This window comes from Babesia microti, chromosome II, assembly GCF_000691945.2.
Source record: "Babesia microti strain RI chromosome II, complete genome".
Lineage (NCBI taxonomy): Eukaryota > Apicomplexa > Aconoidasida > Piroplasmida > Babesiidae > Babesia > Babesia microti.
Genome location: NC_027206.1, coordinates 1,018,841 through 1,040,133, shown reverse-complemented (window position 1 = coordinate 1,040,133; position 21,293 = coordinate 1,018,841). Strand labels below are relative to the sequence as shown.

Sequence of the window (21,293 nt, the reverse complement as noted above, 5' to 3'; positions counted from 1 at the left end):
ACTATAAGCCTCACTATTACACTGGAAATAACCAGTGTCACTAGCTAACATTGCTGTCACACAAATTTATAGCTAAAATGGATCTATATATACAGATACTATTTTTGGTGTGCTCAAACCCTGAATAACTGTATTTTTTGGCCAGAAATACTATCAATGCTGAGTGATTGTGTTAAATAATTAGCTGTTTTATTAGAGTGTAGTAACGTAGATGGGATTGAAGGCATAATCTGAATATTCCTGGTGTAAGTCCACCAGTCCGCCATTAGCCAGCAGCAAAGTGCGATAAAACATTAACGCTGCCTCTTCGCGTTTATAATTCTCTGATATAGTGGTAAAATCCAGCTTCTTTCCCGGCCCCAAACACTCATTATAGGAACTAAGCAACTAAATTATATTGTTATTACCTTCCTAGTTGATGATGATATTAGATCATAAAGAAAATTTTCCTTAGACACTTCGATATATTCATCGAATATACACTGTGATTTGTTCGCTTCGATGTGGCATTCGTCCAACGTGTCTTGCTTGGTAACGGCTTCATCTACTAATTTTCTGTAATTAATCATTTGACTTACAATAATGCGCGTTCGATTACTTCTGTTTTATCATTCAAAGAATTAACCTTTGTTAATTCTTTGAGTGATGTGGCTGGGGTCTTGATTATTGAATCGGTTATTGCCTTGGTTAAGGGAGTGATTGAGAAGCTCTCAGTTGATTCTAAATTATCTAAATAGATTTAGGCAATTGTGAAGTTATAAGATCGAATGGCATACCGAATGTATCGAATAGAGTTTGTTGATCATTTGTAATGTATAATTTTTTCTTCTTGCGCACCTTGGGGGTAAACACGTGGTTGTCATACTTTAAAAGTTTTTTTTCGCGGCTATACAAATTTCGTGTTGGTTTATCAATTTCTATAATTGACAATTTGTCGCTGTCATCTTTATTGATATCGTTTAGATTCGCAAAGTATGGCACTGGTGTTAGTTTCTCCCCTGATAATGGATCGTTAAAAATGTTGTCCAAATCACTATGTTAATTGGTGATTACTCATAATGATAGGTAATATCCCTATCCTGTTCATTTAGGCTCCAATTATTTTCATCTGAATATCTAATTTATATACTAATCAATGAGTCGATGAATGTTGTTTTGTCATCCTACATTGAATAATATTATACCTCATTTAGTGATGATAACTCGTTTATCAATAGTGTCCAGTAGTTATCTAAATATTTATGGTTCTACCATTGGTGTTAGATTCTGAAGCTAAATTTTGCGATTGATCCACTAGACTCATCATCTCTATGGTGTACGGCACCAATTGCAAATCTTCAGATTTGGGTAAAATGTCATTATCAATGGGTATCAATTCATCTGTAACACGTTCTTTATCTGCTAGTGCCTTTAACAACTTCTTTCTATGATTATTTTTTTTACTGGGTTTGGGGGCATCTGTCAGTTTTTTGATATTTTGGGTCTTTTCTTGCTGACCTGAGGTTAACAAACGGGATAAATTGATAGACTTCTGAGTGAGACACAAATCACCTGGTATAGAAGCTCATATTGTTTACTCAGCAATACACATAACCCAAGTTGAAGGTGTGATACCGTGGTAAAAGTAGCCTTGTGGTCAGAAATTAACTCCCATATATATTGGCATAGTGGAATCAGGTTACAATTTACAATTAATCTACATTAAACAATCTCTAACTCTTTGTTGAGCCTCCAAGGCTTGAACGCAGCGTCCCAAATTGGTTTCAGCAGACCGCCGTTGGTTTGCGCGCCCATATATGCGCACCGTCTAGCAATGGGTGTGCTACATAAAGCTAATTCCATTTCACTCAGATTTTATTGCAATCAATTATTTACTAAGCATACTGGTCAGTTTGATGGATACTAAATAACTGGGGTGACATCCCATATATATGGTATGGGTAATCTGAGCCTACATTATGACTAAATGTATAGACAAGCGCGATAATTACAAAAAAATGTCTGGAAAAAAACCCAAAATTTGAGCAATCTGCTTTCAAGCTTTATCTTCTTCATACGGCCTCTTTTTTACTCCTCTTCTAGAACAGTTTCTGGTGCCCAAATGGTTGGTCAAGTGCAACTGGGCATTCCGTCCAAAGGGGACAAATGATGTGCTATTTGATCTACCAAATCTAGGAAATTGGGGGTCAAATCCAAGCATTGGACACAAAACTACACTGCGTATGTCATCTAAATGTGTTATAGACTTGTGTTTGGGCACCAATATCAATAACTAAATAAATAACCACGCACCTTGTCGCCATCAACACTGTGTAGAAATGCCAACAAGAATTCAGCGTTAATTAAACTTTCAAAACTATAGGTTTCCGTATATACAAATAATGCTGCCATGCAGCCTGCTAGGAAGTGATTTTGTAGTTGAGAATCTTGTAATTTGATCCCACATGGAAGGTAGAATGTCAAATTCGACATTTTTAATTCATAAGTGACGGGTGGTGTAAAAAAAGATGCGTTTTTGATAATTGATTGAAATCTATACTCATGTATCCCCGAGAAGAACTCATAGTGTGTAAATGAATGTATTTCCAATGATTCACCCAATGCTGGATTTAAATATGTTGCCACTCTAAGCCATCTCAAATCTGATGGTTTTGGCACTGCGATTGTATTATTCACAATTTTATATGAATCCACAGATATTACTTCTGGTTGATTAATGTGTATAGGGTGATGTGATATTATGTCCAAAAGGAGATTTATTTCCTGTGGCTTATAGCCAATACCGCCAGTTTTTGACAGAATAGATAACACAACATCCACATTGAATAACTTAACTATACAATCGAATAATTGGCCACCGGTATCGGATATCCATCCTCCAGTGTTAATAATGACTGTATTAATAGTAAGGTTAAAATTTACAACAAATTTAATGAAACTTGAAAATTTCAATCTTATACTTTATTTTAACCCAAACCAATTTTATTGATCGAAACAAATAAGAGTGCTTACCTCTATAATCCGTTATTTTAAGATCTGCAATTGATTCCTTTAAGTATTTCTCAAGTATTATTGTACGTTCCAGTAATTTCTTAGGATTAGATATGGTAACATCTAACTTTGATTTGATTTACCCCCAATTAATATCTTTTTAGAGTAGACAAAATGTTCATTTACCATTGAATACTCGGGTCTCAGAATGGGCCCGTCCAGCTATATATTAAATGCAAATTACGATATGCAATGAAATGATTCCTGGAACCGTAAAAAGGGGCTGGCCAACGTCAACATCAACAATTGCGATTTTAGGACAATTGTTTAGAAGATAATTTGCCAAATACAGTGTAGCGGTGCTTTTGCCAACACCCTTTTCTCCGTGCAACGCGACACAGCCATTTTTTGGTATTAAATCTGCACATTTGTGCCTAGATAACTTGTTTTTTACCACAAATCAGGCACTATTTTAGTGAAGCCAATATTTGTAAGGGCAGAATCTCCACTAATAGTTGTGCCTTCTACGCAATCTATCAAGGAATATGTGTCAAAGGCAGAAACATAGTTGGTGAAGGATAGAGTGATAGAATCCAATTTAATGCCGTCACTAGTGGTAGCAATTGGTATTATTTGCTCAGGCGGATTCCATTTGGGAATTTGTACAGTATAAACGCAATCTGACTGTGTAAATGTGTATCCCATAAGAGTGCAAGCGCCCCTAACTTTAGTGCTGTGTACCTTAGTACTTTAAATTTGACAAACTTTTTGACAAATAAAGTTTCCCCCTCATTTAAGCTAATAATAAGCTCGCCATTATCTGAAACAATGCTTCTCTCTGCCACATGAGCGCCTATATTATGTGGCATGTGGTGTACACTAAATGAAGCCCTACTGGATAGGTGGTAACTGGAAGTGCAACGGTAACAAGAAATTGATAGGAACAATTCTATCAAATCTTGAGAAATCAACCTTCAATAATGAAAAAATCGATGTGGTAGTTTTCCCAACATCACTCCACGTGGAACATGTGATTGGGAAAATTGATAAAAGGTGTAGTGTCGGAGTACAAAACCTATCCCAGCCCAAACCCGGTGCTTTCACTGGAGAATTGGAAGTGGGAATGGTTAAAGAAATTGGTGCTAAATGGGTTTTAGTTGGCCACTCTGAACGTCGTAAATATTTTCACGAATCAGATCAGGTAGTTGCTGAAAAGGTTCAAATTGCCTTAGACAACAACTTCAATGTCGCCATTTGTATTGGAGAATCATTGGAAGAGAGGGATGCAGGGGCTACATTTGATGTTATAACAATTCAGCTAAAGAAAGTTTGCGATAAGATCCATAATTGGAGAAATGTAGTCATCGCATACGAGCCAATATGGGCCATTGGCACGGGGGTAGTTGCAACTATGGATCAGGTTCAGGAAGTACATCAGGTTGGTAATAATAATATATAGTTCATACGGAGGTACTTGGTGGAATATGCTGGAAAAGAGACAGAGGAAGTTAAGATTGTCTATGGCGGGTCTGTTAACGCTAAAAACTGTCAAGAATTGTCAAGTTGCCCCGAAATCAACGGTTTCCTAGTCGGAGGGGCATCATTACTTCCTGATTTTACTACAATCATTGAGATATTCCTCAGAGAGAAATCGTCATTAAGTTGACCATTAAAATGTTGAATATGAATGTGCTTTAAGATATTTAAAAATATCATAAAATACAAGCGCCGCTACAAATATATATGGGAAATTTTAATTTTAAATTCAATGAATCAGTAATGTTACAGTATATAATTGAATGATTTAATGTATGGGATAATTGTAGCGTTTGATAATTATTGAGAAGTGAATTAGTGTCATTTCGCTTATTTGTGGGTTTAAATGAGTCTAGATAGTTCATCCTATGTATTTTTGGTAATTATTTTAATGTGATGTAATTGAATGCTCATGGATTGTGCAGTTTAAATGGCTTAAAATTAAAATTTTTGAATATTTATTGCACGATGTTTTGGCGATTAATTTAATGAAACTACCGCGTAATAAATTGTAAATTTAAACTTTTAAATAATGTAATCTATACAATTATTTAATTTATAATCAGCAGAATCTATCAGAATGTATATTCTCAGTGTCAAAGGAACAGTATATGTGAGAAATTGACAAACAAGTTGATTTTAAATTATAGTGAATTGATATAAGAAGTGTTTAACTTGGATGATACAGGTATTTAATATATCGCAAAAGAAATGCGATTAAAAATGGCCATTTTAGACCATTTTTATGTATTGAGGGCATGTGTTTCAAAATATTACCTTAGAAGGATTGAAATCTAACATTAGCACATAATGTGTGTATAAATTTTAAATTTGAATTATGGTATAGTTGAATTTTGTCATAACCTGTCCGTTAAACTCAGTAATTTATGTGTGGCACAACTAGTTAGTTTACACATGGGTTGATGAGATGTATGCATTGCAGTTTATCCTGATTTGCTATGATATTTTAGATTTGATGGTTAATTAAAATAATATATTAAATATGTCATATCTGGGCGAAGATCCCGCTGATATAACATTCAAGTTACAGTTGGCTCTAGGCATCGCAGATGTTAAGATAGTTAACACGTGGCCAATCGCATCAGAAGAGGAAGTGAAACTCTTCAAATCGCAAGTTAGCTTGTCATAACTCAGGATGAAACATTCAGTTGCTGGGTGGATCCCAACTCAATTGAACCTCCAACACAATTCCAAAAGATAGTGGACGAGAGGAAGGTATTGTTCAGTACTAATTTGACGTACCAATTGTCACACATTTCTCACCCCAAATCATTCACAAATAATCCAGAAGGGCAGCACTATTTGCTCTTAGTATTAGTGATGCCAAAAAAATGCCAAAGAGCGTCTTCAACCAATGTAATCCCAGAAGATTTTGACTCGATACTAGACGATACTGGCAGTATAAGGGTGAAATCTATTGCACAAGTTCTATTTGTCACAGCTGTGCAATTTCAATTGGCTGCATATCGACATCAGGTGCCGGATCCAATTTGTGAAATGTGTGAATTGACATTGGCACAGTGGTATTGTCCTGCTGATTCTGCTCATTTATGCGATTCTTGTGATAAAAAACATCACGCATCCAGTGCAATCTTGTCGCGACATTCTCGGCTACTGGTATCACAATCTCCCTTCCTATTTGGTTATTGCTCAACTCATCCTAGCGAGAAGGTAAACGTCGTATGTACTATATGTTACAAATCATTATGTCCATCTTGTGAAGCATTTGGTGTATCCACTAGTACGCCAAGCCTCGACGAATTTTCACTAGGAAACACGACACATCAGCACGCCCTAATATCGACCACCGACGCCTACAAGAATTCTCAGAGTGATATAATATCATCCAAAGAGCTAACGGATGATATAAAAAACAAACACCAGATATTACTAAATTTGTACTCCAACTATAAAAGCACCCAAGACAAGGTGGATCATGTGACTACGGCCCTTCTATCACAACTGGACAGGCACTTTAAACGACAAACAGATTACCTAGATTCTAGATACCGCCAACTGAAGCTATACTCCAACACTCTTGAGTGGCTAATATCCTTCATGGACCATTTGACATTGGCATTGGGTGCAGCAGAGTTTGTTTACTTGAAAAGAAAGTTTGACCTATTTGTAGAGAATTTTACTGAAAAGATATCTCTAAAAATTGTACATCCCAAGTGGCTTATGCAGCCTATAGAATTTTGGGGTGGATTCACTGTGGAAACCAAGTGTTCTGATGAAAATGATAATGTAACCGATCAGGCCGCAGCCGATGAAGACTACTTAGATAAATATGATCTTACAAAGCCTATTATACCAGGAGTCAATCAGCCTGTAGATGAATCATTTGCACCCATTTACAACTTTAACATCAATGAGGGCCCGGAAGTTTTGAGTTTGTACCAGTCAAATGCGCAAGATACATCCGAATTGGGAATGAACACTAGTAGCCCTAAGAACATGTATCCGAATAATTATCTACATGAAGTGGCCAGTTTGGCACCTTCTAACGCCATTTATAATTCGGCTCAAAGGGATTTATATTCACCAGTAAACACAAATATTCCAATTGAATCGTCTGTGGTTATGACATCACATACTCCCATACAAATAATGAAAGTACAAAGTCCAATAGCACAATCGGATCGTATATTTCATGACCAGTGTGTGAATTTAAGCGTTATAATAACTCCATTAATGGTGGATTCCCTTTGGGGGTTATTGTCTGAACATAGGTTTTTGCCCTTAATCGGTTTAGTTGCATCATGTAATGTCACCAAGCGCATGGGGTTTCTTCAAGATTTAGCCAAATTGGCAAATTCATACAACTCATTGCACTTGCTAATACACGACTACATTCACCACTTAAAGGAAAAGAATACGCCGGAATTCCTGATGTTGCGATCTGTTGGCAGTTTGTTTGATTTGTTCTCGTGGTCTTTAATTGGGGAACTATCAACTATGCTAGAATGGTTTGATACGAAACTTGCAGAGTTAGACATGAAATACGAAAGCTTGGAAAGGTGCATTGAAAATTTTGTGTTCGACCTATCTTCCGGCCATATACCTGAACCTTTGGCCTGGTCCTTATACCAATTGTCATCTAGTAAACTTGGCACTGACCTAATAGCATCGCTATCCGCCTCATTAGTGACTAGGGGTGAGATAGGTGGAGATGATTCTAGGCATATTGCATACAGCCTATCCAAACTCGGCATGCTCATTTGGCATGGCGATCAGAACGGCCATTTGCCAAATATCACCAAGAAATTGCATAGAGGCGTCGAGAGGTTTTTGAAAATGCCCAAAAAGGTAGTAAATTTGAGATTGAAGCACACAGGCGACGCCACTGCCGTGGCTTCTGCAGTGGTTGAGCCATTGCTGGCACTGAAGAAAGAGATATACGGTGAAGCAGAATGCGGATCTTCTCAGTTTGATGTAAACATTGACGTGCCAAATCTGCATGAGATACTCAAATTGGTCGCAGATTCCAGTTTGCCTGGGTAACATATGGGTGTATAATTGGGCATATTGGAGTTTTATGTTAACAAACCTTTTCAAATTTTAAGCGCGAATGAATTTTGACATCAAATATAAAATACTGCTAGGCTGGGCATAACAAATATTTGTATTTTTGCATAAACCTTTTCTCATAAATTTAATATTCAGATACATATTTTCTCATGGAAATGTATTAGAGAAATGACTATAATGTTGCAGAGTTTTTTGGCAGGTTTTGCAATTTTAGCTAGGCTTGATTAATTAAATTTGCTATTAGATATGTATAACAAAATGGACTGCGTGATATTCGTTGCAAACATTGGGTTACAATTAGTTCGTAACTTTAAATTTACACATTACAATACATATGATTAGCGTAAATGGCAAGCATGTAATTTCTGCGTATTTACATGCAAAATACATGATAATTTCATGCAAAACGGACATACTGGTAAATTATTAATAACAGCACAATAGTGTGTATCACAAATTAATATAAGACATCACTAGTTATTGTTCAGTGTTATATTAGAGATAGGAATTGTACAAACTGCAGTGTCAATTTGTACAATTCCTATCTCATGGTGACAACTGTGGTGTGTACAAATTGAGCTGCAGTGCCATACAAGTTATTGAACACAAACTGCAACTCGTCTGCATCCACTTTTGCGATAAAATCCTCCAAGTAGTACTCCCTTCCCTATGTTAATCGCTGACACATTAGTGGCATTTTTCATTTAAAAAATTTCAACTTAAAAAAATCATTCAACGGCTTTATATGTCATGAATCAATATCTGCACATTTGCACCATAATCACTTCTTATCAACTTGTTAATTCAACCCCCAGTTAACACTAAGCAGGCAGATAGGCAGATGAAAAAAACCAAATGGGGCATGTCAATTTCATAACTTGAAGAAAATGCTATAATCGTCTGGCATGACATGTTTTGTTACAATATGTGGTACAATATTTGTACTATTCGTGCAATAAGCTCAAAAGAACTCTCTTGTGTATCTATAACTATCTTCCACGCACCATTCAGGTCAATATATACCCGATGTGGAACAGTATCTCAAATCTTAAGTAAATATACAGCTGTAATGAACGGCATTGAATATGGCGAAGATCTTAAGCCCAATTTTCAGTTATTATAAGATAAGAGTTTGCCCCTTGCCTAATGCATTGCACTATCTGGGTATGGCAATTAGATATGATTGTATAACAAGCGATAAATATCACAGCCATGTCATAGTTATAGTAGGCAGGATTAGTATTAATTATCCTACCTGTGCTGAGCATAACTTATCTATCCAGTAACTGGGGGATGAGAGCCTGGACGGGTCTAGTAGCTGCGATTTTACCCTTTCCAACTGATATGGAGTAAAGGGCCTATCGTACCGAATTTCTTTTAGCATATCCATCCCTGCAAATATCACCCTCTCCACATTCTGCGGGATACAATTGACAGTAATACTGTAAGACCCGAAATTACCATGGACTGGAGTGTTTACATTGACAATTGTTTCGTATGTCAACTTGTGTTCCTCCCTTAGCTACATTATCTTTAGGCTTACGCTCGAAAAGGCTCTGGCACCCAAAAGTTCTTGGATCAAGATACCATATGCACGGGCGATTGATGTGTTTTGTGCACGGTTAAAGCCATTTTCTCGCAATTTCAGAAAAATAGATTCACCATTTGGCAGAAGGCCATCTCCGTTAGGTCCAAAGCCACTAAAGGTTACAGCGGCTCTGGTATCGTTGCACTCGTCTTCAGACCTGATACTATTAACTTTGTTATTAGGGGAGAGGCATACAACGTTTTCACTAGAATTTTTAAGTACGCCAGGGTCACTATGAGTTATAGTGCCAATGTATAACTTTAGTAGATCATCCATCGGAGCGTTTATATCACTCTGGGGGCCAACAAGGCTGAAATGTATTACATTTGTCCTCAAAGTCTTACAAAGTATCTGTTGCACTTTTTCAAATTGGTAATCGTCGACCATGTCACTTGATAGTGATAAAAGGCTAAGATTGGGGTACAGAGACTCAAAGCCCCTAGTGGCAGAAAACTCTTGCAAATTGCTTCTCAGATCAGCCAAAATGCTCTTGACTTTCAATTTACCGCGCTCAAACGCGTCCTTCTCAAGCTTGCATTCACTCAGTAGATAATGGGATAACTGTAGCATGGATTCCAGCATGGCGTGGTTGGCAGACATACAAATGGTGATATTTTCCCTGTCCATATCTATGTTTACATTGATCAAATTGCTGCAGCAGTACATTTCGACCTGTTCACGGCTTTTGCTCGCGATGGCTCCTCCTTCCATCATTGTATGTGCTGCCAGTAACAACTCCCCATCACTTTGGCCACGGGGCCCATTCGGTATTGATATTTTCAGGTGAAATGAGTTATCATTTGTTTTTAGATCCTTGTAGGATGCAATGCAGCCGTTGTTGAATTTGTACACGCGCACACCACTTCGTTCTAGATTATTGATATAAAATAAGGTATATGTATATATAAATATGTTAATGCTCCGTAAATCATCCAAATAGTCATGCCTTACCGGCTTTGCTGAAATATACATCTTCAGATTTGTCCTTTAAATCATTCAGTTCCTCTTCAGTAACTAGGGAATCGAAGGATAAGTTGTCGCCAACCTGCAACTCACTTTTGCCTTTTTGATCATTAATATTCGTCACAGTATCTTTTAATTCCGTAGGAGACAGAGTATTATTCGGAGTACAAGCAAGCACCGCATGTGGACGATAAATCCAATTGAACATGTTTTCAAATTCCTCCTGTGCTTGAGAAGGATCCAAGGAATTACATAATTGCTTTACAAGTTCACAATGTTGACGAAGGTCCATTAGAACGTGTCCACAAGACCAATATTCCATCACAAGAGGCACAAGATCTTGCAGTTCCAGGTTCTCTGGCAGGAGCTTATTTGTTTCCAGTATCTGACTAGACACTACATTATTCCAAGGAAAGCGGTGGAAATTCATCCCATGCAGGTGGTCTATAGCATTTTTTAATGCAATTTTCCAATTGGATTCATTAGATTTGAGTGATAAATTTTGGATTCTGCATCCTTCGTTTACACAATCGAAGTCGTTGGCATTGCACGTAATATAAGAGGAACCCCTAAGTCAGCACTATAATCGAAAGGCCAACATTAAATTGACTTTCATTGGATAGCATTATATTTATTGTATAAATGGCAATTTTGGTAGATTTTTCATAGTTAGGCTATCTGTATCATACCTATGGCAAATGTCGAAATTGAAGGATAGGCCCCGAAGTACAATCTTACGAAGCAAATTTGATCTTAACCCATCTATGGTTGTGATTGGACTAAATGGTTGCTTCCGTAACAATTCGCATGAGATATGATTGGCAGAAGGATTATTCCAAACATTAAATTCCGTTGGTTTTTCAAATTTGTGGCCAATACGTCTATCACACGAGACTTTGGTACGGCCCTGTCTAATAAATTGGCCCATTGTGTCGTTTAGAAGCGGTAAAATCGATGAATCGACATCTCCAATCTGCATAACTATTAATGTTACCAGGAAGATGGTGGAATTTTTGGGTGTGTAGTGCTGCAGATGGTATTGTTTCAAGTGATGAATTTGATACTTTGATATTTCTTCTAGATTTCCAATGGGAAACCGCTTGCAGAGCATATTATCAGAGTGTAATGCCTTGACTGTGGCGCAGTTTTTTCGGTATTCTTGAGTGTCAATTATACTGGCCTCAGATAGAATTGCCGCCCGTTCCTTCTCTAATCGTTCGGTGGTAAACTGATTTTCACCCTGCATTAGAGGATCGTATTTAAAAATTCGCTTGGCATTTTGGGATTATGCCCAATTTATCAGTAACACGGAAAATGATTTATTTAACTGATGTGTAACATGCTTTGACGTACCCTTAGAACATCGTCAAGCGCCTCGAAAATGGATTTCAAATGCGAATTATTAGTAGCTGTAGCATAAAATACAGTGTGGTGAAAATCAGTGAATGCATTTGTTTTAATGGAATGTTTAAGCAGTGTCTGCCGCTTCCTACATATGTTACGTGTCAAACCTACTACCCATGTATGTAATATGTTCACAAAAGTGGGCTACGCCTAATTGATCATCCATCTCGTCTACAGAACCGGAATGGATTTCCAAATATGCGCTTATTGAGTTAGGTGGGTTGGAGTGGGGATATATTACATACTCCATCCCGTTGTCGATGTGGCCAGTTGACAGGTATTCACTTGGCAACAGACTAGCGGATTCCAGAGACTAAATTAGTGTTATCTATATAAAAGCATGCTTATTCGAAGGAATGTATGCTTTAACAATTGATAGAAATAGTTTGTCAGATTGATAGTGAGACGTTTAGCTGCCCATTCTGCTGCATATCATCCTGCAGCCACTGGGCTATGCTTTCAGCATAATGGGTAATTATCAAATCAGCACCTGCCCTCCCGCAAGATTTCAAGTACTCAAAGACAAAATTTTTCTCAGGGACTACATTAGCGGCACAAGCCGCCTTAATCAGTTTAACCTCGCCAATGGACTGATACGCAATTACAGGTAAGCTTGTCATTTTCTTCACTTTTGATATCAAGTCCATATAAAGCATTGAAGGTTCGACCGTAACAGCATCAGATGCGCCCAATTCTGGATAATTGATTTGTTACCTGTTAACTTCATTAGCACATCTGAGGTGTTCGATGGATCATTTAGATACGTCATCTTATCAACCTCAATCTTTTCGTCATGTCCATTGGAATTGCGGCGTAACATTGTAGAGGAATACTTTGCCACGTGTGCCACAAGGCCTACATCAGTAAACCCCTCCATGTCGAGTATCTCACGTGTAATGGACGTTGTACCGTCAAGGATGTCGGAAATGGAAATCATGTCAGCGCCAGCCTCAGCTAGTGTGACAGCCTGTGTAAGCGAATTGGCGAATTGAAATTGTAAGGTTGAAAAAATAATTAAATTAAACTGAAACTTAAAATAAAATTTTTAAATTCAAGGGCAAAACTCACCTGCCTGGCCACCTGTTGCACCGTGGCATCATTGTCGATTTTCCCTGGTATAGTAACCAATCCATCATAACCCTCGTGCGTATAATGAGATACATTTGCATCCGCAATTATGTTGACATTAGGAATCTTATCTTTTATGTTAGATATAAGCAAAGGAAGCATGCCCTCGTGGTTGTAACCTTCATTGGCCGAAGGGCTCTTGAGCTTATCGTCTACCCTGGGAATTAGTAAGAAAGTAGTTATGCCCTTTTTTTTTGCTTCCATAACCTTGCTAATTGCATCATTGGAGGAGTACACGGTTATGCCATCGTCATCTGTGCTAGTAGAGTCCGAGTGTACTATTAAAGGGAGAATAATGTTTGAAGTATTTACCAATGTCTCTCTAAAGATCTTCCTGATGGACTTTGTGGACCTTCTTCGTTGGAGGCGCTGGATAGCAGGCACATAAAGTTCACCACGGGAATTGTACTCAAATGGTTCAGGGGTATCTACATCGGATGCATAATCACTCAACCCATCAGACTCGGTATTTTCGTAGTCAGATTCATAGTCATCGCCCTCATAATCTTCATCACCAATTTTGTCGTCATAGATCTGATTATCATCTGTAGTGCTTCTAAGGCTTTGAATGCGGGGTCTGATCCCATTGTCTTTTTTTGCGGAAGGGCTGGCAATTTGTCTCAGAGTGTTGGAAGTAGGGAGCGAACATACCTGTTGTGACGAGAACAATTTGCAGTGCTTATCATTTTTGTGCGATCTAGAGTATTGCAGCTGTTGTGTTACTGCACTTAGTGTTGATAGGTTGTTATGGTTGAGGATGTAAGCATGGGTTTGGGCTAGAAGGATCGTGGCCAAAATGACCAAATCCATAACTCCGTGCCCCACTGTTGCCCTTAGGGGTTGTCGTCTGCCCATAGTCAGAAATTTAAGTAACTCCTCTCACCAATTTGGCATAAGTGTGCTTGAAAATGCAGGAAGTATCTAAACTCCAATAATTTGAGCAGTCGGTACTATTGTCTGTACTATTTACTAAGATGTGTCTAATATACAATTATTGTTGTCTGGTTGATATATTACTGTGTTCAGCCAAAAAAGAGTACAAACTTCTGTACGCTCTACTGTAATTCTCAGCCAGTATTGAGTGCCCGATTGAATTCTCCAAGTATTTGATCGCAAACCTGTTGCATTTCGTCCAAGCTTTCAACCATGGCTTGTATAGCTGGTTTGCCTACATTATTTATGCCATACCAGTAGTCTGGACCCTGATATTTACTTGGTATTGCATTGGGTGCGGCATGGTATAGCCCGCAAATGATACGTCTTTTTTTTTTGAAAGTATAGTCCTAACTACATTGCCTGTGTTACTATGTGAATACCTAGGGTGTGATCTTCGTTTTCAATGCAGAAAGTCAGGTTTGGAGACAAGTCTTTCATCGTTAATCGCAACCTTTGATAGTATAGGGTTATAAGAAATCCTGGGGCCTACCAGTGACGGTGGGATTATGACTGGCTCGTGTAGGCGAGTGAAGCTACACATTCCAAAACCGCCCAAGCCAGAATTTAACATTGTGTTTGAGAGGAGTGGAATGCCAATTGAATGCACGCTACGACTCGAGGAACCGCCAAAATTTTGTACGTTAGCTAAAAATTCAAATGTACTACTGCAGGTTCTGTGTCATGAAGTGATTTTCCCCCTTCAAATCACTGATAACGTATGCGGCATTTAATTTAGACACTAAAATTAACGAATTGTGTAACGGTAACCTTCCCTAATCCTCGTTACACACTACTGTTCAGGTCAACCGTTGAGTCTACTGTTGATTATTGCGATTCGGGATATAATAATGCGTCGGCAGATGATGAACTATACTCAGATTCTACAGATGATCCTTTTACACCCATTTCGCGAAAGATGTTGAGCATAAGTCCCACTTACGCCAATAGAGTAGGTGCAGAATGATTCAGAACACTACTATAATTGATGAAATTTTATGTGAAAACGTACCAATTTTCATATCCGGATCCTTTGAATCAGGTATTTCAATCTTTATTGTCCAGGTTCCATGCTCTATTTCAATGAGATAAGGGACAGGGATGATCGACCTTTTGTTATAGTAAAAATTGAATGGAAACTATCCCGAGATATTAGAGACACTGAAAGCTTCGATCAGCTTGTCAGTACAAATACATCGCTAAAACTTGACGATCTCATGGTAATACCTGATTGAATTAGATTGGCAAGTTTGTACAACTTTCCATTTGGTGGTCAGAGAGACATCTCAGCGGCGAGCCATCAACTTGTACAGTATACAAGCAGTCCGTCGTAAGAGGGCCGATACTGCCCGATCAAAATCTAGCCCGTGACATTATGATTCACTCGCTAACAGTAATGTACAGTCGAAACTTAGGATTCAATTATTTTCAACACATTGCTGTCTAGTGATAAACAGGAAGATAGTGAAAATAATTTGACATGCAGTTATTCACCAGCAACACTAATATTTGTCCAAGTGATCCATGTACTTATTTAGGACAAAATATGTGTTAGGAAGGATGGGGAAGATGATCAGTCAACACTTAGCATTGATAAAGTTAGGATCGGCATGGATAAGTTTACAATATCATTATGTGAACCAGGCTGCGATAAGAAAGTATTGAATTTGCATATGAACGATACCAATAGTGCGATATTGCTATTTAATGTGATCATTTTCAGGAAGTATAGGGAAAAATACGCGGTATGTAATTATTAATTTTACCATGAACTACAAGGTTTATGGATAAAATATATGACAATTGAATGATGTAGACCCTAGCTAAATGGGAGAAAGATCTTTCGGTTGGGTTGTATTCAGATTTTAACAAAATATATTCAAAAATACTAAAATCAGAAAATTTTTTAATGTAGATAATGTTTGTAAAATAGTCATTACTATAATGTAGATTGTCAGTTATATTAATAATTTTAAAAACTAGATTATATGTGCATTCACCTAACATAGTCTGGGTGTTAATTGTTTATTGGGCAGTTGGTTCCGTGCCATGGATGTCGCTTACGGTGTAGAATCGAGGAAACAGGCAATTCGCATATTAGACAACCAAAAACTTACATTAATAACGCAATATGATGAACTGACCCAGGATGCCACTGAGCATAGGTCAAAACATCCTAATTTAGGCTGGTTCTGGATGCTATAAATCAGCTACCAAAGGATAGGCGATGTTTTAGAGTTGTAGGAGGGGTGGCAATTGAAACTACAGTTGATAATGTCAAGCCACAATTAGAAATGGAGGCAGGAAAGGTAAATATTTCTTTACGCAGATTAAAGATCTACAGAAAGTTGTTGAGAAACAACTGGAAACGATTAACCAACAGCTACTAAAGGTCAAGGGGGAGGAGATTCCTAAAAATTAATCGTCGCAATCTAATTTTTTTTGACTTAACAGATTAAATGCTTGAGTGGATTTTATGTTTTGTTGGTTGCACAAAACCATAGCCAGTCTATCTAACCCAATGCCCAATCCGCTCATAGGAACCAGCCCATTCTCAGCTGCATTTAAGAAATCCTGTGTTATTCGTCGTATTAAATAAAACTATGGTAATATTTTATACAAATTCTGGCCTACCAGGTCAATACTATCGCCCAAATTGTTTCTGAGCTGTACTGGATTACATTCTTCTACTGCGCCATGACAAACTTCAATTCCATTTAGGTAGGATTCGAAACTAAAAGTACTATTATCATTGTACTTTTTAGCAAGGGGAGTTTCACTAGTTGGTAAATGCAGTATGTGCGTGGGTTTATTTAACTGAATGACATCAGTTTCATTGTATTCAATCGTATCCCAGTATAGTGGGTGTGCGTTGTGCAATCTTTGGTATAATTTGTTAACAATATCTTCAAACAGTCTGATCATATAGGGCAAATCAACGCCCTTGACGTATATTTCCAGTAAACTGAACTCCGGTGAGTGCCTATAGGTGATTCCTTCATTTCTGAAACATTTAGCAAATTCAAATAATCCATTCTCACATATTCCGGAACTTATTAGGCGTTTTAGATATAATTCTGGTGCAATTCTCAGATAACATTTCATATCCAACGCATTGTGATGGGTTTCAAAGGGAGAAGCATTGGCACCCGATGGAATAGATTGCAATATTGGAGTTTCCACTTCCAACAATTTGTAATCTTGAGTTAGTATGTCTCGAATGATCTGTTTAATGCGCCAAGTGTTCAACAAAACTTCTCTGGCTTCTAGGTTGTATCTCAAATCTAAGTGCCTAAATCTAAGCTTCTTTTCTACATTCATTAACCCTTTCTTATCTGGAGGAATAGTTGTGCATTTTGAAAGGATAGTAATATGTTTTGCTTCAATACTCGCCTCTCCTGTAGGAGTTTTTATGCATTTACCAGTCACTGCTAGAATGTCACCTAAGTCTATCAATTCGATGATTTTGCTGGCAACTACTTTTGTCTCATAGAATTTGATATCGTTGCCTAACAAAATTTTAACTTGTACCTTTTGCTGATGATCATCAGCCAAGTCGACAAATAACCCTCCGTGTCTAATAGACAAAACGCGCCCATAGTAACTGCACTCTCCGTCCAATTGGAAAGTGTCTCTGAATTCTTTAGCAGTAGATATATAGTTAGATAAATTAGCAACAGGATACGGATCTCCATAATTTTCAATCTCTCCGATTTTTTTAATGCGATTGCATAGTTGTTTTCCCAAATTTGTACCATTAGTGGTTTGTAAATTAACGGGATTCAGAGAATGTAATTTAAAATTTATGGTGTCTGGTGTAAGTAATGCTGCAATAAGTAGATAAATTGTGATACGGTATTTTATAGTACAAAAATCCATTTAACAAACCCATATCTGCATATAGGTTAAGAATATATTTGGGAGTTATATAGGGCATATATGGTACACAAGTATCATCCGCACTATAAACACCTGTGTTAATGTGTGATGAAATTGTTACACATTACACATTTTATATACTCAATAAATTTTGCACTGTGTATTACTCCACTTTCGCTTCTACCCAGTAGTTCAGTTCTATATCCCTTCGATTTCCAGGTAACACATGCACTCATTTGTGATGTTGTAAATATAACTATCTTCTCTCCAAATAATTGTAAAAAACATGACTTAGGTATGTGTGTATATATTTAGAACACTTGGCAAGCCTCAAAACCAGTTCCAATCGTAATAAATTACTCTGTATCGTAAGCAAATAATCACTCAGCAAGTTCGGACCCAATGACGAATTAGTTGAACGTAACGAGATCATTAATCAATAAATTATATACTCATACATCAATTTTAGGGTTTAATTCTCAAGGAACTTGGAAAAAAAAACAACGTGAATTTTAATGCAAAATTTGAAACAAACATAACAAAATTGAAAGGGTTATATTCCACATCCATTAACATAATTCAAAGAATTTTCCATTAAAAAATAATATAATTACAATGAGTACAACATTAAAATCCGTGAAGTGGAACGTTTACAAAGTTCCTTCCTTTCCAAATAACCTCTCCGCATCTTCTATATCCCACTTGGCTGATGAGGAATTGATGGAGGTGTTAAGTGAACTAAAGCGCAGATATGCTAATTACTTGCTGAAACTTGCACAATTGGAGTCAAAGAACCGAATTTTAAAGGCAAGTAAGGAATTGAATGTCACATTTAAGAGACCTAACAAGCCAGATTCCATTCTTGCAGTGATTGCCGGCAATTGGACACCCCCCCTTGAGCTTAAGGTGGTGATTATAGAGTCTGCTGGAGGTTATGTAGAAAATGGCACAACCATCAAAACAAACTCGCCAATACTCACCCTTACAAAATTAAACGTAAGTATAAATTTTAAATAGATTGGAAATCACTACGATCTGACAATCCATGTTCTAGACTCCACAGGGAAGACATTTATAACAACTGCCGCCTTCGAGTACGCTCCGCCCGAAAGCTGTAGATTAGTTAAAACTGAGTTTTCGGATACAGAATCATCAGTAACAATTGACAATAATGACAATCAACTTACTCAACCTACAGGGTTCGTGTTGAGCGTCCTGGTGGAGAAGGATAAGATTGTTGAGTGTAAGTGGAATACCGGCGATAATTACAGTGAAGTAGCGGAGGAATTTTTAGAACGAAATAAACTTAAGCCTATTTTAAAAATTGGGCTGGTGCGACTCATGGAGCAGCAGACTCACTATGCCACACACACTCAACAGGTGGACCTTGCTGATCTCATAATAGTTTGACGTAGCGTCTAACAACGCTTATTTATTTATGTAATAATTACTGCTCGAATTTTAGTTGTTCTTACGTTACAATTATGTAATATTATATTCGTGCATTTACACATGTATAACGTTACTGACGCTGTAAGTAATTCATTACTTACTTGTAAAATAATTGTAAAAGGAGTTAGAAATTGGTAAAATTAAATTTAACAAAATCCACCGCTACAATGCAACCAAATACCCCGTCACAAGTGAATCGGAATAACTGCACACAGTCTCCATTGGAAAAACATTTTTACCCAAGATCACAGGGTATATCTGATCCAAGTTGTGCCCAAGTAAGCACTTGTTGTATTTCAAATAATGGTAAAGCCAAGGGTTTGATAATTGGCTGTAATTATGTAGATACGCAAGCTGTTAAGCTAAGTGGAGCTTGTAACGATGCTGCAGCTTTTGCAATAACCTTGGTCGATTCTTTCCATTTTAACCCGCGGGATCTATTTGTGCTAACAGACGAGCCAAGCATCTATGATACCAAAAGGAATGGGTATACAATTTCTATACAAAAACCTACCAAGCGTAGCATTTTGCTAGGGTTGCAGTGGTTGGTAAAGGGCTCAAAACCGGATGATTTGTTGATATTATATTTTTCCGGTCATACCATGCTATGCGACGATATGTCTGGATGGGAAGACGAAGGGTATGATGAGGCATTGGTGCCTTGTGACTTTGTATCCACCCGTTTCGGTGGATCCTGCAATGTAATACCAACTAAGCATATTAAGGAAATTCTGGTATCTGCTGACCCTGATTCTAAGCTTGTTGTTTTCCTAGATACTTCCGGAGGGCAAACAATTCTGGATCCTTCTTCAGTGCCACATCCTGTGTACACATTTATTAAGGGTTGTAAATTACAGGGAATTTGGCCAATTTGTACTGCCACAGATAAAGTTAATTTACCAAAATATGACCTTAAAATTTGGAAGGCGCCAGAAATGGAGAAGGGTAAATGTAGGCCAAAATTTTTGCCTGCAACACAAGTAGATAATGTGGAAGAACTGAGAGATCCAGTTTTACAAGCTGCAACGGGCGGCTGTTTTTCGGTTAATAAGTGTTATTGCTTGGCAGGAGCTAGGTGGTCACAAGTGGCTCTGGAAGCGCTATTACCCCCTCTGGAAAAAGCTGAAGAACAATTTAAAAATGCCCCAAAAGTGGCAAATATCGGGGTCCTTCATGGCGTATTTACCCACTGCTTAATATGCGTGTTAAAGGTACTAAAGGACTTCACTTTCAAGGAATTGGAGGCGGCCGTGGTTGATCGGATTGGCAAGATGAAGAAGACGTACCTACCTCAATTGGACCAAGTTCCCCAAGTTACTCTGCAAAAAGGCAGTGTTAGTGATAAATTTATCACTCACCCATACAACATTCACAATAAGCTTGTAGGAACGGAGTGTCAACAAGGTTGGCTCAAGTATGAGCTTGTTGAAACTTTACTCAGCTAACACTCGTATTGCTTTGGTTGTGTAGTGGCAAACAGATTCCTTGATTGTATATTAGATATTTAATATAATTTAGAATTTATTGTTTATCTGTTTATCGTTGGGTGTGCGATTTGGTTAATATATTTATATTATTGGTGATATTTCTAGGTGTAATACTTAGGTCAATTTAAGTCATTGGTTAAGTTAATTAATCATTTGTTTGTGATACACGTTTTAATGTAATTTAGTCTTGCCCTTAATAAATTTATTCGTGTGGATAATCAAGTAATCAGTCAATAATTGACTGATTATAATCTGTACGTAATTTAAGTAATGTTGGAATGAGTAATTTCATGGAATTAGTGATCAAAAATGAATAAACAATTAAACATATATATGATCAATTAATTTTTGTATCTTTAGTTTATAATACATCGTAATTT

At 37.4% G+C, this 21,293-nt stretch overlaps 13 protein-coding genes across 13 annotated transcripts; 7 read left to right on the top strand and 6 right to left on the bottom strand.

The window, feature by feature from the left end:
* On the bottom strand, positions 193-1,842 carry BMR1_02g02955 (conserved Plasmodium protein, unknown function; the record flags this gene model as incomplete). The annotated part of the gene is made up of 10 exons (XM_021481636.1): positions 193-387; positions 408-555; positions 579-720; positions 777-1,033; positions 1,054-1,108; positions 1,130-1,163; positions 1,185-1,231; positions 1,252-1,531; positions 1,552-1,696; positions 1,718-1,842. 10 exons carry the CDS (start codon positions 1,840-1,842, stop codon positions 193-195), a joined length of 1,428 nt encoding a protein of 475 aa, XP_021338256.1.
* A 193-nt stretch (positions 1,843-2,035) lies between these two features.
* On the bottom strand, positions 2,036-3,860 carry BMR1_02g02950 (conserved Plasmodium protein, unknown function; the record flags this gene model as incomplete). Its single annotated transcript, XM_012792898.1, has 7 exons — positions 2,036-2,272; positions 2,293-2,894; positions 3,013-3,114; positions 3,135-3,213; positions 3,236-3,425; positions 3,446-3,712; positions 3,733-3,860. 7 exons carry the CDS (start codon positions 3,858-3,860, stop codon positions 2,036-2,038), a joined length of 1,605 nt encoding a protein of 534 aa, XP_012648352.1.
* A 14-nt stretch (positions 3,861-3,874) lies between these two features.
* On the top strand, positions 3,875-4,657 carry BMR1_02g02945 (triosephosphate isomerase (TIM); the record flags this gene model as incomplete). Its single annotated transcript, XM_012792897.1, has 2 exons — positions 3,875-4,429; positions 4,451-4,657. The coding sequence occupies 2 exons, from the start codon at positions 3,875-3,877 to the stop codon at positions 4,655-4,657; spliced, it is 762 nt and encodes a 253-aa protein (XP_012648351.1).
* Positions 5,531-8,052, top strand: BMR1_02g02940 (conserved Plasmodium protein, unknown function; the record flags this gene model as incomplete). Its single annotated transcript, XM_012792896.1, has 2 exons — positions 5,531-5,662; positions 5,683-8,052. 2 exons carry the CDS (start codon positions 5,531-5,533, stop codon positions 8,050-8,052), a joined length of 2,502 nt encoding a protein of 833 aa, XP_012648350.1.
* Positions 8,053-8,620: 568 nt separating this feature from the next.
* On the bottom strand, positions 8,621-12,284 carry BMR1_02g02935 (Probable zinc protease PqqL; the record flags this gene model as incomplete). Its single annotated transcript, XM_021481634.1, has 8 exons — positions 8,621-8,746; positions 9,335-9,601; positions 9,623-10,536; positions 10,619-11,199; positions 11,320-11,603; positions 11,625-11,870; positions 11,984-12,119; positions 12,142-12,284. The coding sequence occupies 8 exons, from the start codon at positions 12,282-12,284 to the stop codon at positions 8,621-8,623; spliced, it is 2,697 nt and encodes an 898-aa protein (XP_021338255.1).
* On the bottom strand, positions 12,424-14,017 carry BMR1_02g02930 (porphobilinogen synthase; the record flags this gene model as incomplete). Its single annotated transcript, XM_021481633.1, has 3 exons — positions 12,424-12,728; positions 12,749-13,001; positions 13,103-14,017. The coding sequence occupies 3 exons, from the start codon at positions 14,015-14,017 to the stop codon at positions 12,424-12,426; spliced, it is 1,473 nt and encodes a 490-aa protein (XP_021338254.1).
* Positions 14,230-14,536, bottom strand: BMR1_02g02925 (DNA-directed RNA polymerase III subunit C19; the record flags this gene model as incomplete). The annotated part of the gene is made up of 3 exons (XM_012792893.1): positions 14,230-14,330; positions 14,351-14,458; positions 14,479-14,536. 3 exons carry the CDS (start codon positions 14,534-14,536, stop codon positions 14,230-14,232), a joined length of 267 nt encoding a protein of 88 aa, XP_012648347.1.
* Positions 14,605-16,010, top strand: BMR1_02g02920 (hypothetical protein; the record flags this gene model as incomplete). Its single annotated transcript, XM_021481632.1, has 8 exons — positions 14,605-14,814; positions 14,835-15,047; positions 15,068-15,137; positions 15,161-15,315; positions 15,336-15,488; positions 15,511-15,612; positions 15,634-15,840; positions 15,912-16,010. 8 exons carry the CDS (start codon positions 14,605-14,607, stop codon positions 16,008-16,010), a joined length of 1,209 nt encoding a protein of 402 aa, XP_021338253.1.
* BMR1_02g02915 (prefoldin subunit 2) lies at positions 16,145-16,517 on the top strand (the record flags this gene model as incomplete). The annotated part of the gene is made up of 3 exons (XM_021481631.1): positions 16,145-16,260; positions 16,281-16,404; positions 16,425-16,517. The coding sequence occupies 3 exons, from the start codon at positions 16,145-16,147 to the stop codon at positions 16,515-16,517; spliced, it is 333 nt and encodes a 110-aa protein (XP_021338252.1).
* On the bottom strand, positions 16,514-17,974 carry BMR1_02g02910 (lysyl-tRNA synthetase, class II; the record flags this gene model as incomplete). The annotated part of the gene is made up of 2 exons (XM_021481630.1): positions 16,514-16,669; positions 16,730-17,974. 2 exons carry the CDS (start codon positions 17,972-17,974, stop codon positions 16,514-16,516), a joined length of 1,401 nt encoding a protein of 466 aa, XP_021338251.1.
* BMR1_02g02906 (conserved Plasmodium protein, unknown function) lies at positions 18,083-18,417 on the top strand (the record flags this gene model as incomplete). The annotated part of the gene is made up of 3 exons (XM_021481629.1): positions 18,083-18,193; positions 18,290-18,342; positions 18,363-18,417. The coding sequence occupies 3 exons, from the start codon at positions 18,083-18,085 to the stop codon at positions 18,415-18,417; spliced, it is 219 nt and encodes a 72-aa protein (XP_021338250.1).
* On the top strand, positions 18,590-19,384 carry BMR1_02g02905 (hypothetical protein; the record flags this gene model as incomplete). Its single annotated transcript, XM_012792889.1, has 2 exons — positions 18,590-18,970; positions 18,992-19,384. 2 exons carry the CDS (start codon positions 18,590-18,592, stop codon positions 19,382-19,384), a joined length of 774 nt encoding a protein of 257 aa, XP_012648343.1.
* A 209-nt stretch (positions 19,385-19,593) lies between these two features.
* On the top strand, positions 19,594-20,871 carry BMR1_02g02900 (Caspase domain; the record flags this gene model as incomplete). Its single annotated transcript, XM_012792888.1, has 1 exon — positions 19,594-20,871. The coding sequence occupies one exon, from the start codon at positions 19,594-19,596 to the stop codon at positions 20,869-20,871; it is 1,278 nt and encodes a 425-aa protein (XP_012648342.1).
* Between the last annotated feature and the right edge of the window lie 422 nt (positions 20,872-21,293).